The sequence below is a fragment of the Chelmon rostratus genome, chromosome 11 (assembly GCF_017976325.1).
Source record: "Chelmon rostratus isolate fCheRos1 chromosome 11, fCheRos1.pri, whole genome shotgun sequence".
In the NCBI taxonomy this organism is placed as follows: domain Eukaryota; kingdom Metazoa; phylum Chordata; class Actinopteri; order Chaetodontiformes; family Chaetodontidae; genus Chelmon; species Chelmon rostratus.
Window position 1 is genome coordinate 11690177 of NC_055668.1, and position 19844 is coordinate 11710020.

A 19844-nucleotide genomic window follows, 5' to 3' on the forward strand; every position below is an offset into this window, starting at 1 on the left:
GCCTATTAGGAGCTGACGTGTAACAAATATTGATAAAGGTCTCACTTGCAGCTGCCCGATTAATCACGGCAACAACTTTAAAGGAGCTTTGCTGATTTCTCCAGTGTAATGATTTTTTTTTTTTCCCAGATAAGAGACAGAGCATGAGACAGGTGCATCCAGGAATGCTTCTCATTGTAAGAGCCTCTCGGGTTTGACTTCTTGCCAAACAAATTGCACTATTTCCTTCAAATGAGAAATATATTGAGCATGAGCAGCCCTAATGCTTGCCTCCAATTGCAGTCTGAGTCAGTCTTTTAAGTTTGTCTGCGTCACTACCCCCAATAAGCTTGCGGGCAGTGGAACTTTTACTGAAATATCCCGTAATTGCCCATTCTCATGGATGATATAAGCCAAGTTATTCCACTATAAAATGAGGCATGTAATAAACTTGTACGAATACGTTCATTTCAGCCAAGACTCCTCTCTCGGCTAATATAGTGCCATTTGCATGCTTCACATCTTTTTGGCAAATAAGACTATTTACAGTATGGCTGTACAGTGAGCATAAGTAAAACTGTGATGCTACCAAGAGCCCTCAAAGCCTTTTCTCCTACTTTCAAAATAATAATCAGCTATTTTTTTTTTTGTCTCTGCTTCCCACACTGAATCGCCTGCACTAATCTCTTTAAGCTGTATTCCATCCACAACGCCAAGGTTATTTGATGGATACATTTACATTTTACGGAGTAAAAGACAGCAGTGTGTGCACCCAAAACCAGAAAGTGCATGGTCAAGCCTCAACGGTAGCTGCCCTGCTGAGGTGTCCTTAGCCTGACTCGGAAGCTTAAATAATTCTGAGGTTGCTGTTCTGTATCTCACCCCGTGCACTGACCTCCCTGCGGAGAAAGTGAGTGAATCCAGCTTTCTGTATTTTCGTATTTCCTAGATTCAAGCTACCTGCAGTACTTTGGGAATTCATACCTGGAGTTTGAGGGTATTGACCTCAGCACGCTCAACAACATTACTCTGAGATTTCAAACTCAAGCCGCCCGGGGAACTATACTCTATGTGGACCAAGGACCTGCCAACGGTCATTTCTTCTTCATGAAACTCTTCATCCTGGATGGACTCTTGCAGGTAAAAACTCAAGTTAAAAAGTTATTGTACGTGATTACCTGCTAGTTTTATAGTCATCACATGGATTTTCCTCATGCTTGCCCATGAAAGTGATCTGTTGTACAGTCAGTCTATACGGTTCATAGAATGGTCTCTCTGTCTAATGTTTCAGTACGCCTTCTGTTGTAATGAGGAGGAGGAGGTTACACAGATCAGTACAGTTATACATGTCGATGATGGCAACGTTCACATTGTTAATATCAGGTATGTTCTTTTTTCTTCTTTTCAATTAACCTTGTGAGTCTGGGTGTGAATGTTTCCATCAGAGGTAAATAAGTTGCAATTTCATTTGACAGTTGTTGATTTACAGGGTGTGTTAACAAAGACATCAAGCCAATCTGCAGTGTGTTATGTATGTGTTTCAGAAGAGTATTTTCTAGTGTGAAAAAAGAGACACATTCACGATAAGCTACTTAGTAATATACAAGTTTTGTTCAAATAGTCTTTGCACCTCAGGTGGTATTAAATTTATCCTTGGTTATCCACACATTTCAAGTGTGACAGGTTTGTTTTTTTTTGTGGAGAAGGGCTGTAACTAATACTGGGAGAAGATATGTAATTGGCAAGAATCACCAGACTGAGAATTTAGATTTTATTACGAATGGGCAAATGGGCTTACCATTTTAAAGAACTAAAACAAACGTCAGAATGTGCCTATTAAAATGCATTAGTGATCACTGACCATGTTTTATTGGCTGTTCTAAAGTCTTCATTTGCAGTTTTTCATTACGAAAAGATTAACAAGCAGGAGCCGAGCACAAAATCAATGTTTAAATGATTTAAAGTGAGGCTGTGGCCCCTTTAGTTATATTGTTCCTAAGCCCATGTGCAGTCTCGCTGCCAGCCCTCTCCATTATATTCTGACATGAGAAAGATTGTGGTTTAGTTTCAAGATACAAAGTTTATTATGTATGAGCTGGAAGCTGAAACAAAGTGGCTAATGTTCAACTCGTATCAAATCAGTTTACTTTGCAATGTTAAACAAAGTCCCTGTACTCTCTGCTTAAATGAAGAGAGGCCTTTTCATCACTTTTTAGCAGAAGTTCTGTTTGGGGAGAGATAATGATTTTTGCACTTCTCTCTTTGTTGCACCGATCTAAAAGCCTCAGATTGAGAGGCTAAGTAAGAAATGAATTAAGGTTTTCAGAAGATTTTAATGGAGATGAAACAGATAAGAGGTAAAGCGCTGAAGGTCGTTATGAACATACTGTGCCAAAGGTGAGCAAATTATTTCCTGTCTAAACAAAGCTTAGTGGGAAGGTTGCCTCATATTTCTTGGCACAAAGCTGCACTGCCCTAAATATGCAAGTGCATCGAGAAAGGCCTATCAGGTTTAAGGGCTGGGAGGCTCCACCCCCTGTTTTTTTCTCTGCAAGAAAAATACAACAGCAGTATGAATCAATCATAATGTTCTGTACCAACCCCTTGGAGACATTGCAAGAAAGAGAGCTGTCATAACTAGAGGGTTGGGAGTGTGGAAAAATGGTTCATGGTGTCACAAAGCAAATTCTTTGTAATTGTCTGATGGCCGAGTCCGTCCATCTTTGTCTGATTTGACCCAGAGCTACAACACCATGGCCATCCTCAACGTCACCGCCTAACTCATTATAGACTTTTAATATATCTTCCCGTCAAAGACGCTTTTCAATATGTTAAATAGAAACCCAGTGGGGCTGACTTCTCAAGGACAGTGAGCACAGTGCCCTCTGGCTGCTGGCCAGGCCGCTCTGGCAGACTGCTTCTAAATTAACCGCTTCTCCACGCCGGCTCTAGAGGAAGGACTTATGCAGCTCGGAGTTAGTGCCCCGAGTGTTTCGCCAGCATATGCAACAGCCTGCAAAGTACAGGCTTAACAAATCAGACTAGATTGCTTCATGGACCTCCTAACTTCCACTCGGGGAACAAGGGGTATCAGGAGACACTGGAGAGGAGACTGTGCATCTGTGGCCCAAGTACCCTCAAGCTGCAGATGGTTAGTCCAGAATCTGCACTTAGGTAATTATCTGCTCTCCCCTGTTGTTTCAAAGTGGAGAATTGGTTTTTGAAATCTATGAATGGCTTTGGGGTGGGTCCAAAATAGTTGTGTGAAGGCACATAAGATACCAAGAGAAAACAAAGTGGAGTTCAGCAGTAGCACCTCAGAACAGGGTTGTGGTTAATGAATGTATTAACAGAGTAAACAAAACAGGTCCATGCATTTACCCCACTTTCTAAATCTCAGCGTTCGGTAGTTCACTTTACTTCTCAGATGACTATTAAGATTTCTGAACTTCACATTGTCGAGTGTTTTAAATGTCACTACAGGATTTTTCTAAAGTTAATGAGCACACATTGACAGGTTCACATTATCTGCAAGATTATTGCTGATCTCTATTGCTTTCTCCTATTATCAGCCTGTTGTGAATACAGTGCATTTTTTTTACATTTTGCTTAGTGAAACTGTCCAAAGAGGGACAACAGAGACATGTGTGCTTATGCGAAAACAGTAACTATTCATACTCATTTACAGACAATACCTAACCCCCTGTGAAGCAGAGTTAACTCTCTCTGGTCATCAGAAAATCAAGAGTACAGCCAGCAATTACTGGTTGGGACACATGATACCAAGAATTAACCACGTCTTCACCGGTGGTCTGCCACAACAATATCTACCCAATCAGGTAAGATTTCTACCTACCTATTGAAATCATACAGCTCTAAAGGACACACGTGCTTAAAGGTTACATCAATGTCACATAATATGTACCATAAAAACAATGAATTGTGTAAATAAACCTTTTTTTTTTTGTTCCTTAGAGAGCGAAGCCTTTCCACAACTATACTGGCTGCATTGAAATAATTGAAATTAACACAGTGAGGAGCTTTTACACATCTGATGCCATCGCTGGCAGCAACGTAGACCAATGCAGGTAAAATCTATGGATACGCAAAAGATCATCACAATCTCTTCTTTTGATTTAATTTTCACACTGCATCTGTTTATTGCTTGGTTGTTTTTTAGGCTCATGCACAAAAATCAGCAAACACCAGTAGTCACATTTTGCTTTATGTGATGCGGGAGGGGGATCTGACTGCTTATTGTGATAAATAACAAACTCTCTTCCTGTGATTGTAGTCATAAATTTGTCTGCTTGTTAATTGACTACATTCACCTCTTGTTTAATGGCTAAAATTAGCCGCACAATAATCTTTTGCCTTAAAAGCAAATGGTAATGTTACATTGGGTTTTTATCCACTTAAGTACTTCAACTTTTGTCCAATTTTACAGATATACTTTGTATGCCATAGAAGCCTCCACAGCAACTTCCTCAAGTTTGACGACTCAACCAACCACCTCTGACACAGTGAACACGACAACAATGGCAGCTCCCACACAAACACCTGAACATCCTCTGCATGAACCTCAAGTTTGCCGCGACGGTCTCTGCCGCAACGGAGGAACATGTCATCAGCTGCAGCTGCCTGGTGGAGCGCTGCCTTCCTGTCACTGCCCGCTACATTTTACTGGAACTTTTTGTGAGAAGGGTAAGCTTTGATTTTTTTTTTTTTTTTTTTTTTTTTGTGTTTATACCTGACAGTGTTTCCAGGTTTGTATATGTGATTGTGATTTAGAACACACATGCACACACACAGGCAGTAAAAAGCTTAAAAAACCAAGTGTACTGTGACCTCCACAGTGGTATCATCAAGAGCCAGCCCACAAATTATGTTGGTTAATATATTCTGAGCCTCTTTGCCTAATAGGCTTCACTATGAGGGAGAATAGAGTCAGCTGCAATAGGAATTTTGAGTGATGTGAATTATTCAGGATATGATTAATGAAATGAGAGATCCGTATAAGCAGCTTGAACCGCTGCTGTGTGCCCATGTTCACCTCCGACGCTCATTGAGAATGAGAAGGCGACCTTGCAGCACTTGCTCAACCTTCAGCTAAAGCTCTCACCTCTGTCCCAACCAAAAATATTCTGTACCAACCACCACAACATCAATATTAGGGAGACCGCAGTACTAGACACGCGTACTGAGGAGATTTTCCTTTGCAGAGTTCTTCTCTGTGCACTTTACTGTACGATGGAGGTACTGACGTCCCTTTCTGCCTCTCTTGCCATGCGTTATATGCTCTGACAGTGTAGACAACAGCGTCTTGTATTTTGCTGTTGTAGTCATTCTCTGTTAGTGACACAGCAGTCGCACTAGAGTTGTGAATTAATTGCTTGTGTGCGTAATAAGGCAAACCACGCTGCTCACAAGTGAGAGACGTTTCAGATGGTGTGTTATGAGAGCCATGTTCACTCCCCTGCACTAGCTACATGGTTAATCCTCCAACATGGATTAAAAGATATAGATAATTTGTTGATTTCAATTACACATGTTAAATCAACTATGATATGTGCTGTATTGCTGTTCAACATGGCCGGCATATCGCTCCAGTAAAGACGCGCCTCTTGTAAGCCTATGGAGACAGGAGATCTATCCACTATTAAAATCATCACAACTCGCTACATTTTCAACTAATTTTTATCCAGTTTGGTTTGTTACAAAATGCCAGACATGTATATGTATAAATTCAACACATTTCTAACAGCAAAATATTGTAGAATAACTTCTTATCTGTGAAATGTTATTTCCTGTTGGTTGTTGTTGGCATTTCTTTTGTAAAAGAACATCCAATAGTAGCACAAAAGTCATTTGGTTGGCATTTCCCTCTTGAACAGGTCAGAACCCCAGAGCGAGAAGGCAGCAGCAGAGACGCATCTCACAAGTCTGAATGCAGCATCTACTGTATATATCCATGCTGCTGCCCAGCCAAAATTGGCCAGAATAGCATTTCATCTGCCAAATACACCACTTAGTCCTTATCCCTGCCTTTCTCTCTTGTAAAAGTGAATCAAATTGCATTTCTCCATACCATACAAGGACAAATTAGCTTTGCACTACAATACAAAGCTGTTAAAGCCATTAAGTGCGGAAAATAATTGCTTAAAAAATAACTGAAATGTGAGTGGTAAATGTGCCACTGTTAACGTAAACTACATACTATATATGCCATGTGCAGGAACAGAACGCCTCAGCCACAGCACATTTGTGCAGCTTGTAGGCCATTGCCCAAACAAGGCTTTCAGGCGTGGGTTTTAAATGAGGAGTTCTGGATGACAGCAGCCACCAAATGTCATATATGCTGTACATTATAAGCCCGAGGAATATTTTAAGCAATGGAAATTTGCATTACAAGGAGTTTCGATAATGAAAAAGTGGATTGATCTTCACCTTCACAACCCCTGAACATGATTTGATAGTTTAACCTTGTATTTACAGAATATATGGGAATCTGACAGAATGCCACTCACAGTTAATGTTAACAGTTACTAGCATGGCTTGAGCAGCCTCTGTTCACCTGACACCCTTATTTGACACCTCTGCCGTGCGTTCTCAAAATGCTAATTTACAGGTGTTTAAGTAATCTACTGAAATGTCATTTGTCTCTCCAGGCAATGTAACAAAAATGATGCTATTTTTAAGACTTCACTCTCATTTGTTTTTCCCTTGGGAGACATCTATGTCGAAGAAAGCGGTGCCCCCCTCCGCTTACATGACAGAGACGCTGCTTCGCTAAGCCAATTATTAAAGATGCTTTGGTGAACTTCTAAACCGCCAGTAGAGAACAACATGAATCGTTCGTTGATTCATTCACTCATGTATTCATTCATTTATTTCTCACCAGAGTAGCTTTCAGGTTTAGATAATGGTAACTGCTAGTCTGCCACAAAATATCACTGCATGTGACTGCAGCGCATGCATTGACGCGTTGCCTGTGTGATAATGTGCAAGCTTAAGGCTAAACACTACTAATTGGAAATTAACCTTGTTCGCTCGAAGATGCATTTTAACCTGACTATGTAATATAATGATGCATAATAACTCAATATATAGAGCCACTATACCTGTGAAAGTAATCAGATGTTATGCTTGATTTGCTAATACATTCTCAGAATTGTGCCATTTTATTTTTGCTTTTTTTCTAATCAATCTTTTTTTTTTTTTTCAAAAGTAATGGGATTTACCCTCAGCCTTTTCCCTCCATGACCATAAAGTCAGTTCCTGCTTATCCCTCAACCTGTCACACATAAACTTTTCCTTTAAATACCGGCAGTGGCCTTTTAGAGTCATTTCTGCTGAGTTTGAGGAATTGCTCCTCCTCAAAAGCAGTTCAGTCTCTCAGGTTTAACAGAGTGCAATCTCATATGAGCACTCATCCAGCGATGTGCTTTGCCACACTAGTTCTGATAGCCCGCAGACGGAGTCCGGAGGCTGTTTATATGCTGACAAAGTCTGTGAGTGTGTGGTGCTACGGCAACTTTGCCGGGTGACAACCTTGTCCTCACATCTTGTTGGATTAAGAATAGACACAAGAGAAGAATAAAGCAAGTCACCTCTGATCTCAGCTAATTATAGCTACGTCATCCTACCCGGTGACTAATGATGCAGACTTGTTTGTGTCCTCGATGAAATGCTGACATGTCAAACAGCATGTAACTAAGAGAAACGTCACGTTGCACATGGGTCTGCAGCCTCTTATGTAATTGTTCAAGAAGCTATAATGTGTTAGATGTTGGTAATACATGTTGTAAATGTAATTTGTGCATTACATTGTTGAAATGTAGCCAAATAGTTGATCATTTCACTTGACAGTTCATGAAGAAAGTGCTCTAGATGTATAACCACTCTCCCAGGCTATACATAAAAGAAAAAAATAATGATTCAGGAGCATAGTCAAGTCAGTTTTATTAATATAGCCAAAAATCACAGATGGCAGACTTGTTTTAAAGGTGCTATAATCTGTACAACACCTTCTATCCTTATAGCCTTGGATCAGACGAAAACTCCCACAAACCTCCCACTTATATATAAAATGTCACAGTATTTTATAGAAGTGCACATTATGTTTTATTGTTTGTTTATTTATTTAATGTGGACAATGCAGATGAAATTGTTTCACTGGAAGAGCAAACGCAACAGATGTAATGTATAAAGAGGGCGTAGCTGAAGCTAATTTGTAGCCCCCACGGCTGGTTAGGCTTTTACAAACAGATTAAAACAACTGAACAAATCAATGAGACTGCTTCAGGATAAATGCAATAAAAGAAATAGATCAAATCCACTGTGCACATGCATGTATTTTTTCTGCATGTCTATGCAGTGTACATGAACGCGGAGAGGTGAGAATGTAAGTACGTATCTTTACATGCAGTGGTTCAATGTAACATTACTCAAGTACTGTACTAAAGTTAACCTTTGAGATACTTGTACTTTAGTATTGTTTAGCATTAAGTATTATTAGAGAATATAATGTATTACTGTAGTTTACACCACCAAGCAGTCTATAAATTAGTTAAACTTAGCTCCTCCTTGATCAGCTACAATGTTTAAACACCCCTTTATGCATTATTAATAATAATTTTATAGTATTTTACACGTATATTATGATAATTTTGCCCATTTTACATCATGTGTACTATTACTTCTGATACTTTAAGTAATTGTGTTTTTTTGTTTTTGCTCAAACCTGCAATAAGAGATTTTTGCCTCTTGCACGCAGTGGCAACAACTGAACATGATGTTGACATAAGGCTACCTTTTGTGCAGTTACAAAACAACATTAGCATTCATTTGGAGTTGTGTTTCTGGTCAGCTGATGAATGTGCATTCAGTATTCACTCTCTTTTAGCTCTGTTTTTTGTCTCTACCACGTCCTGAGGTAAATATCTGGCTCTTGAGCTATGTCCACCAGCTGCTTGCTAACTGTGTCTGCCTGCTGTTTGGGACTGACCAGGTAATGTACAGTGGGTTGTTAGAGCAACAACGAGCTGTGGGTAAAAACGAAGCTATGAGAGAGTTTTACCAAAACAGAAAAGTTGGGAGCTGGACAGCTAAATAATGAGCTGAAAATTGTTATAAAGCTCAGTAAGACTGAGGGGAGCTGCAGATTCAGCAGATAATTGTCTGTGGGGTTAATCACAAGGAGCAATTTCTTTCACATTGTTTTCTCATCGTCATATAAATAAATTATACAATTCTACAAGAAAGTTGGGATGCTGTGTAAAACATAGATAAAAGCATGATGTTGCTGCATTAAATTCAGAATAAGCAGATTTTTCCAAAATTTCCAAAACATGTTTTACACAGCGTCCCAACTTCTTTGGAATCAGGGTTGTAGCAAAAATGATGATGCAGGACTGTTGCAGTAAACAGTATTTGTGTAATGTCTTATTCCTGCTTCCACCTAAGCAAAGGATCTGAGTATTTCCTCCACCATTTACATATGTTACCAGTGGATCTATTAACATTTTAATGCCCAGTAAAGCATCAAGCTTCCCTTTGTGGTTAAAGTGTCAGGTTTCATGCTGTCAGATGTATTTCTGAGACAGACTTACATGCCTTTTTCAGGTAATATAATACACAGAATGCCTGCACACATCTAACATATCATATATTAGCTGAATCGCTAAAACTATATAATTTGTACTTGACATACTTGTCTGTCAAATTGAGTAGATATCTTATGTGCCGCCTGTGCATGAGAAACTTGACATGTGTGAGCTATGAGTCTTGCTCTTTTATGTATGGACCCCTGGGCTGCACCTCTGGTAGCGTGTACCGTAATCCAGGCCAGTGCCTGGTGGTTGAGTGAGTATTTGATATCATGTAGTCAACCATAAGACAGCTTTTGTCAAGATAAAGCCAGTTCATCTGAGTATGTCACAGTTTTAAGCTATGATAAATTGTCTCTTCAAAGAAGACACAGTAGGTCGTAGACCTTGCCAAAGACATTCTGTCAAGTATGTAAGCATTCAGTTGAAAGCTAAGTGACCACAAAAATTAGTTACGGAGTAAATGGCCGCAAGGTAAGGAGGTAGGCAAAAAAGACGAAAGCAGTGAGGCAGCAAATTATTCAGACTTGGTCTGTATTGATCATGACCTCTTTCTACAGCTCATTACCTTATGTCCTTACTTCTCGCACATTTGAAGCGGTGATGTAGGATGTTGGCCATAGAGGAATGATAAAATGAAAGTTGAGAGCGCAGTTTTGTCCCAGTTATGTCTTTTCAACGACTTTTACCTAACCACGACATCAATCCAAATAAGAGCGTCCATTCTTTTTTTCTCATTTAAGGTGTTCTTTTGTTTGGGTGTAAGCTATTTCAAAAGCTATTTTTCTCAAATAAGTTGCATCCAAATGCTCTTTTTTAAATATTTTATCTGTACCTTTTGCTCCACTAGTAACTCATATTCTTTTTAAACAATATACATACAATTTATTTGTGCATTTATAGCAGTAATCAACCCCAAAATGACGACATTCTGTACTTAATTGACTGTTACATTAGATGTGTCTAATTTTTACGAAAATCAAATTATGAAATATAAGTTGCCCCCTGATGCAGGTACTGTTTTCATGTAAGACCAGAGAGAATCTTTTCTGCAAAATGTAGTGAGGAGGAACAAATAACTTTAAAAAAAGCCAACAACAAAGGCATTTTTTACGGTGTTGAGCCTCTCTGTTTTTGTGTTTGACATTAATGGGACCTGATGAGGGGTTGTCGGCTTTCTGCTTTGCCAACACACTGGCTAGGTGCTGCCAGCTCTTTTTGTGGGCATCTAGTGTGTGTTTGCTGTAATTGCTGGTGCCTTTAAAAATGAGCCAGCTCAATCTGCCTTACTCAGAAATTGCCAACAAACATTACAGGATTGATTCATCATTTTCAGCCCAAGGAAGCTGCTCCTTCCACAACAAAAGAAACTGTTTTTTATTATTATTTTTTCTGTAATTTGAAGTATCGGCTTTCATGTCTGCTCCACATAATTCTCTGTGCATCTCAGAGGAGTCATCCACTGTGATGGGTCAGGAAAAGAGCAGGAGTTGGACGTTGGCAGAGACACAGGTGAAGTAACAAGATTGTGACCATTTGAGAAATGGTACGACCAGAGACTCCTCTCAGGTGCTGGTCTGGTAACTGATCATTAAACTGGACCAGGTCTGCATCTTGCTTGCCCACAGGCCACGATGCAGTCCTTACTGTCAAACCCTGCAATTTACCTTGCTGATATTTTCGCTTGCTATATAACTCGGCTCCATTTCATAGCCTCATTAAGGCCATTTGCAGAATCGGCTGTTGACATGAATGACTGATACCCAGGAATTGTGTTATCCCCGCTGCCATAAATAAAGCTGCTGCAGCACTGTCCACCAGGAGTGTCTGACTCACAGATCAAGCAGTCCAGTAGTGAATTATGAAAAAAGAACTGCAGCTACGTACTCCTCTTTTCTTTGACTATCCAGTAATATGTTACGAAACTTTAGAGCAAAATGACCACTGAAGTGTGCATTGATTTTCTTTTATTGAATCTTGAATCATCATGATGTAACCCAGTAGCCCATTCCATATTGGAACAAGCCTTTACCTGATTTCACGTAATCCAAGTATATGAACCTGTACACTGAGTTGTGATATTTAGATGTGTTACATTACTTGAGTAAGTTCTTTTAGCACAGGGCACTGATTGAACCTCAGCTAAATCTCTACCATTGCCACCATTAAGCCAGTTGTGGAAGTTCATATGTTACATCTTTATAAAATTTCTCACAATTCCTCATATTGCTTTCCTTTTACTGTGGAGTCTGTTCTAAATGTTGTCAGTCATTCGCAGGTCTGCTTTAAAAATCCATTTGATCTGACATCAAAGCACCAAAAAAAGTGAACACGAGAGTCATGAGAGGATATTCATATTTCTCTTACATTGAAAAAAACAAGTTTTTACTATATCTTCTCTCGGGTCTCAGCTGAGAATAAAGTGTAGCTTTCCTTGAGAGCTGGACTCTGAAGGTAGAATCCCCTGAGCTGAGGACAGGGTGGCCTATTTTGACTTGACTGTCATGCACCTGAGCAGCAAACTATCCAGCAGGTGTACGATGTCCTTTGTGTAAAAGCCAGCAGATCATCACTGGCTTGTGGGGTTGATGACCTGAGCTGGTACCTCCTCTGCCTCTCCTTAAAGTCATACTCCTTTTTCATCCAGTGGGAAATAACACACTAGTACATAGTCCTGACAAGGCCCTGCTGACTCTGCTTACAGCCAAGCTATCAGTGCAGTGCTGGCACACAGCAGCCAATTGCTGCTCCTCTCTTGACTAAAAAAAAAAGCACTGTAGGACATTGCTTTTACTAGATTGGCCGTTCTTCATTTATATAGAAGTGTAATTAGTACAAATGTGTAAAACATTAACGATAGGATTCTACTCTGCTTTTCTCACTCCATTTAAATGCATTTCATTTTTTTGTGTTTATTTTTGTTTCTAGATACCACAGTATATATCCCATCGTTCGATGGCACGTCTTATTTGGAGCTGCAGCCTCTTGCATCCCTTCTCCAGCCTTCTGGTGCGAGTAATAATCTCAAGGACACCGCTGTTGTTCTCTATTTGACAGTGAAAACAAGATCGACACAGGGCACGATCCTCTACAGTGAGTATAATCTCTTTTTATCATGAAAAAGCACCAAAAAACTGTGAAAGCAAGCACAGGCAAAGGTTGGGAAATATATGCTGAGTACCTTTTAATGCACATTTTTCTTTACGTTTGGGTTTGTGAGTGCAGAAGGGTTGTCTTATTTTTTATGGCCTTCTTTTAGTGCTTTTCATGATCCTGTTTTTAGTGGTTAATTTGTTGCTGCTGTGCAAGTTTACAAGTCTCTGGAGTACATACTAAATGTACAAAATATTCAAAAAGAAATCACTTTCATGCAACTTATTAAGATCAGAGCTGTACCTTTAATAAGAAAGTAATCCAAGCATTAGTGTGAATCTTGTCAAACAGGGATGCTCTGTGATCCACTAAAGGTCACCATGGAAGATACTCCTGACGTCTGTAAATATTTGCTGTGACGGCATGCATCACATTTTCTCTTACCAAAAGCTCTTTGTGAACCAAATAGTTGAATATTTTGCAAAATAAACATATTTGTTTTCTTGCCAAGACTTAGATGAAAACATTGATACCACTCTCATGTCTGTTTAATGAGTAAGAAGCTCCAGCCAGAAGAAAGAAGAAAGCATAGGGGAAGACAGATAGCCTGGGCCTGACCAAAGGTAACAAGCACCCGCCTACTAGCTCCTCTAAAGCTCACTAATTAATATGTGATGTCTCATGTGTTCAATCCCCACAAAAAACAAAATGTTAGCATTGTTGTTTATACGGGGTATGAGTCAGGGTGTTTCTTGGCCGGGTGCAGTGACTTCCTGGAGTCAGGCTTAGCTCCCGCCCTTCTCTTTATACCAGGATGAGCTGCTGGCTGTAGCTTCATATTGACTGTGCAGACATGAAAGTAGCATCAGTGTTCTTATCTAACTCTTGGCAAGAAAATAATTAAGCATATTTCCCAAAATGTCAAACTTTAAAATCAAACTGAGGGCTAAACAGACCCTGTGATGCCACATTAAGATATTTCCAGCACAGCTAGAGTCGAATTGACTGGCAGAAAACGAATATGTACTCTAAAAACAAAAGGGCTTGTCTACACTGTGCTGTCAATACATGTTGGGAATAAGGGACATTTTCTTGACTGTAAAACTTCTATTACTGACATGCTTCTACTCAGTATTGTTATTGCTCTCAATGTCTTCTGTTTGTTCATTGATAATGCAGAAATGATAAATACGGCTGTGCTGGGTTAATCAGCCTCTGACTTTATCAAGATGTTGGAAATGTGAGTGCTGGTGAGGAGGATGCTTAGCAACAGCTATGATGGCATAGAAAATACAGGAAAAAACAAAAGACAAGAAGCCACTGAATGAAAGCTGGATGGATTCAAGTTCAATAGCATGTTCACAATGTAGAGGAGGATTACACAAGAGATGAGTAAAAGAGTGGATTAAAGCAACTGCCTGTGGTGTTTCAATATAATTTTCATCATCAGTCCCAAACATTAATCTTAAAAACTACTGCACAGATAGGAAGAAGTCACCAGCACCATGAGTCATCTCTTGCAGTTGCAGGGAACTCTGGGACACAAAGGTGGGTCGTGTGTTTCCAAGACTACAGGAGAAAGGCAAGGAAGCACTGACATTCATTTCTGTCTTAAAGACAGTTTGACCAGCTTTTCTCTTGGTTGCCACGTAGGCATACATATGCATATGTTTATATAGTCAAGGACATTCATAGGATGCTTTTTGTAAAAATCCTCTCAACCACGTCACAAAGTCATCTAATGAATAAGGCCATGTGTCATGTGATTATGAAAGAGTGGGAGAAAAAGGAAGTGCGTGGTGAAGGACAGCGCATAGCCTTGCTTGTTGAGGACAGCTTTGAGCCGTCTGTTTTGTTGCGCTGCCGATGATCTGAGCCATAACCTTAAAGCGAACAAAGGAATCCTCGCAAGACGGCAAGAGCCAGTTGGTCGCGTGGGGAGCGAGGATTGGGCTGACCCTTAACATCTACCGTGAGCTCTACATTGTACGTCTACCTCCTGCCCACTCCTTTTGTTCCTGCACACCTACACGTGCACACATACACACTCTCTTTTGTTAGATGTGGATAGGTAGGCCTGACAGCCACTGAGTAGACCCTTATAACAATAGTACATTGTTTTGGGAGGAGAGGAGTCGGTGGATTTCTGGTAATTTTTATAGGACTTGAGAAAGCTGAGCCATGAGAACTGTTCCTACCAGCTTGGTGTGTATTATAGAGTACATCTGTTCAAAATATGGGTGCATATATTAAAGTTTCTCACCGGGCATTGAATAAACCCCTAATAACTCATCTCAAATTATATATTTCGGAGTGCCTTACATTGGCTTAGTCGTAACTCAACAGCTTTGCCTTCATGTTTTATGCGAGGATCGAAATAGTGCCCGCCTCTGTCTCCACCCGCCACTCCGCCGCTCGCCTGCAGCTTTGACTCTGCTCATCAAACCCACAGACCTCATCTGCGGCTCAGCTGTCTGACAAACTGTTTGAGTAACATTTGCCATCACTTTCTTCGTCAACACCCCCAAGCCATATAAAGTGTCCTGTCAGCATTTGGTATGAATCATCATGTAACTTGGCAGGCCAACGTTGGAGTTTTATAAGCTCACTGGTTGACCAACATGTTGGCTCGCACCCGCTGTCAATCCAGGAGAAATGGATGGAACAGCAATGGGCTTCAATCTAAGTTTTTTCGAAGCAGTGCTCTGGAAAAAGGCTACTGCTGGCTACAGTCTGGCTCTCGGATTTTTGGATCCTTTGGTAATGCATGAAAGCTCACCATTTCTCCTTTTGCCCTTATTTGCCATAATTTTGGAAATAGTGAAACTTAGCTTGTGACACCCCAGCGAATGCGGTTCAGCAATTGTGTGGCGATCACTGGTGATTTATTCTACACCAGCATCACAACATTCATCTTTGTGGTGTGACCTAGATCGCCCCTTATTTGTAGTATTGTCTGCAGGTTCATGGCCTCTCATTTGCATTTATAGACCTTTTAAACACCTGTGCTTCCTCTTCTTTCATCAAAATCTAGATTTTCTGGCTCCAATAACTGCTGTTATTTGTTGTGGTGAGCAGGAAGCTCAAATCCAGCATGCCTCCCCAAAGACCCAAAATGTGATGTTAGTGACACGGCATGCAACAAAGTAATTTATTTATGAATATATTGAACACTATGTTTTCTCTAACAGTGGGTGCTGTACCATCTGCATTTCCAACATAGAGTTGATCTTGGAAGATCTGACTCAGAACTATAATGTCTTGATGCCTTTAACAGTGTAAGCCAGTGTGCAAAGATACTTAAAAGTCTTTGGTAGTTTTACTGTACTACCGTATTCCTTAGAGACATAATAGCTTGACTTCTCTCTTTCTAGGCTGAAATTGGCCTCCCATGATGGCTGCTGAGGGTTCCACCAAAGACTTAAATCTTTGTGTTAAACGAGCTATTAATTAACCAGCTCCCAGAACCCAATAGCACTCTAAATCTTGTTTTATATAAGGTTGGTACACTTGAAAGGTCAACCAGCTAAGCCTTAAAAACACACAGACAATGGGAGTTGTCTATGTGGTTCTCTATGTGTATGTTGGACATAGGTGCCTAATTAGAGTGATCAAAAATTCTAGAGTTTCCAATTAGGTGTATTAGCTTTTCAGTGACATAAAACTTACAAGCATTTCTCTATTCAAATGTAAGTGTGTCCATTAAATGTCTGTTTGCAGTAGCCTATTAATCATTTGTTGTTGAATTCAATGTTTTGTATTTTGGTCTGTTTAAGAGAGACTATTCAAAAAAAACTTGAAACTTTGAAATGACAGCTTTGAGAACAGAGTGGCAGAATAATTGCAAAGCAGAGCTTTTAGTATGCTTTATGCAAGCACACAAGCTTAATGCTTGTTTTGGGGTGTTTTTGGAAAAACAGCACATTACATGAACAAAAAGAATACAGCTGTAGGGACCTGAGGTGTGTTTTTCAGTCATGTTTTTCCCCAAGATGCTTTTCAATAACTGATTGAGGATACCTTCAAAAAATGGCAAAAGCTATACGTTTTATATGAAAACTTAGAAATATACCGAAGAAATGCTGCTCGAACAATCAAAGTTGTTCCTTTAGTAGTCTGATTAGTTATTAATAATAATAATTCATTAATGATAAAAAACCTGGCCATTATCAATAGATAATATTTAACACATGAATTCTTTTGGAATAAAGAGATATAAAAAGTGGTGCTGGTACAGTTTTCCTGCATGTGAAAATCTTTATTTTGGAGATTAAAACGTGAAAACCGGTTACAGATGAAGAACATCACAGTTCATCTCAGCTAGAGGAAGATCACATTGGAAAATGCCTGAAGTTAGCTATCAGATGTGATATGTGTCAATTGAATTAGATTGAGCTTGATGTCAAGGGAACTAGAATCCTCCACCTCCACCCTGTCTTATTAGCTGCTTCGTATATCAACTGCCACCAGTCATCTGGCTGCGTTGATCACAAGTCGATGCTTGTCTAAGTCGTCACTGATTTCCTCTATAGATTACTTTGAAAAATAATGACTGCTGTGACAACACGATGCCATCGTCACTTCTAAAGAGCTTTCAGCAACCTCAAGAATACATGCGAAGAAATGTGAAAGTTACTGTAAGTAACGTATTCATGATTTTAAGTTGGTTACTTCAATTAAATCAGTACCTACTCTATTCTTCATTCCAAATCATATTTACGATATTTCACTGCTGCAGCATCTGAAAGCCAGAAAGCAGACTGTGGGCCTTGTCATGAAGAGAGATGAATGTTCAGAAAGCATATATAGAGGGCGCAGTGCCTTTTATCTAGTAATGCTTCCTGCCGTACAGTGCACCATCTTTTTCACATCAGAGGATAGGAACTGAAAAGAAAACTCCAGAGATCAAACAGACAAAGTTAATCAGAAGACAACCAAAAGACATGCATTGAGATGCGGTGAATCTCTTCGCCAGACCTGCTCCTCATTCTCCGCTCCCCTTTTTACACCTCTCCCTGAAGCAAACATGCGAGTCTCCCCCTGGACTTCAATTGTCAGCTCGAGAAGAGAAATACGAGGAGGTGGGGCGAGGGAGAGCGAGAGAGAGAGAACAGGTGACAGGCACTGACAAAAGGACGAACGCTCTGTTAGACTCGGTGCACAGTAACAGGGCCATGGGGACAACAGGGAACAATATCCTTACAGAAGAAAAATAGAAAAATAAAAGATGGGGCAACATTGACTTCTATAGTAAATAATATTTGTCAGCAAATGAGTTATAGCACTAAGCGGAAACAACAGGTTTGAAAAGGAGACAAAGGCTCATTGTTGCAGAGGGAAGTTGCATCTGTGTGATTTTTGTTGTCTTTGCTGCCACATTCATTAACTCTGACAGTCTCTACTGAATCTGTACCTTGGCAGTGATATAGACGATCATATGGCAAGCATAATTATGTTTTTACTCGTCCACACAAGCATTTCTTGAAAAGATATTTTTGAATATTAAATAAACAGCAAATGTATTTCAGAAAGTTACAATCAGATGCTGGCTTTTTTCCTGTCAGTTAAACTAAACTGCAAGTAATTCTTTAACGTTTCTGCAAATTTGTGGACATTAATGCAATAAGTGAAGAATTTCTGGTATTTGTTGGCCATTGTGGGATCACAGGAGTCAAAAAGAAAAACCTCAGACATGCACCTTTCAATCTCTCCCACTATTCAATGCGACGTCATTTTTCAGCATTACAACTACCTTGGACAGACCTTTGCTAGAAAGTCACAATCCTAATGAAAGTAAGCATGAAATGAAAATATTAAGCATTGCCTCTTTGCTTGTTTGCTACCTCAAGTCACATTTCTAGTTGTGTATTCTCTCAGCCTCCTCTTACTGCTGCTGAAAACCGTCTCTGACAGTCACATTTATGCAGAATAACACAGTGTTTGATGCATGTCTCCATCATCTGAAAAGTGTTTTCTTTCAAAGAAAGACAGAAAAAAGACCTCTTTAAGCCACACCACAAACAGAAAATGATTCTGTCAAAAATAATTGTTTGAGACAGGGAAGTCAAGGATGGGATATGAAGCCATCTGTCTGTGAATAAGCAGAAATCATTAAATGTCCTCATTTCATGCCACAAACTAAAAATTTGCTTGCAAGAAAAGAACATGAGAGATTTTCACTAGCCCCCCCTTTTACATCACAAAGCACAGACACATTTATAAGCCAAATACAAGGTTAAAATATGACATATTACTGTTTACCTTGTAGAAAAATACATAGGTAGATGAATCCAAAGAGGTAGATTGCCACAAAGAGTGCATGAGCACATTTGAACGAGCAAACCTGATTTTTACTCTGTGTCCACCTTAATAAGTACACCTGTACAGTCTGATGCAATCCTGTAGAAGGGTTCTACTATGTACCTATAATATACGGGTTTTGTTGATTGTTTTGGAGCATAATTGATGTGATGAAGTGATGGTGTTGCACTGAATATTGAATTATGAGGTGACCCTCTCATGTATCTAACGGGGAGGACAAAAAATTAAAACGCCTCTCAGTTTTATGTAGTCCAGTACAACACCAACCTTTGACTGTGACCTAAGTGATAAACGTATATTTGAGTATTTGCATATTTCCAACAAACAGTGAACACTCTAAACTTCATGAAGGCAGAGTTTATGGAAGGGTTGTGTGCTGGATTGCATTAGATCATGCAGATACAGTTGATTCTAAGGGAAGAGAAATTTGCTTTACAAAAGAGAAAAGAACTTTAGAAATATACAAACATGCAAATGTAGTATGCTAACAAATAAAATTAAAAACAAACTGCAAACAGAGACGGCAAACATAAAAACAAGGCTAATCGATGCATAGGAAAGGGAAACTTTTTTGTGTGATTTTAAACCATTTTAGCAGCTAGAAGCATGAAAATTAGGAGCAGCTTTGTCATCTTTTGCTTTAACCCTTGGGAAAACTCAGGGGCCTTTACCAGATAACCATAGAGCCCTGATAGCTTTATAATGACATGCATGTCAGTGATGTACTGCACAGAGTTTCGTTGACGTAAGGTTACATTTTTTACTAATTTCTAAAATTAGAAGGAAGCAAATGCATGGATCTTATGGCTGGACAGATGTGATCAAACACTCTCGTCCTTGTTA

The 19844-nt window shown here is 39.6% G+C and overlaps 1 protein-coding gene across 1 annotated transcript in view; it reads left to right on the plus strand.

The window, feature by feature from the left end:
* Positions 1-19844, plus strand: part of eys (eyes shut homolog) — a 144009-nt gene that overhangs the window by 83206 nt on the left and 40959 nt on the right. The window contains exons 34-39 of the mRNA XM_041947814.1: positions 929-1119; positions 1271-1362; positions 3668-3818; positions 3955-4067; positions 4427-4683; positions 12516-12680. Coding sequence (XP_041803748.1) covers positions 929-1119; positions 1271-1362; positions 3668-3818; positions 3955-4067; positions 4427-4683; positions 12516-12680 — 969 coding nt within the window. The remainder of the gene's footprint in view (positions 1-928; positions 1120-1270; positions 1363-3667; positions 3819-3954; positions 4068-4426; positions 4684-12515; positions 12681-19844) is intronic.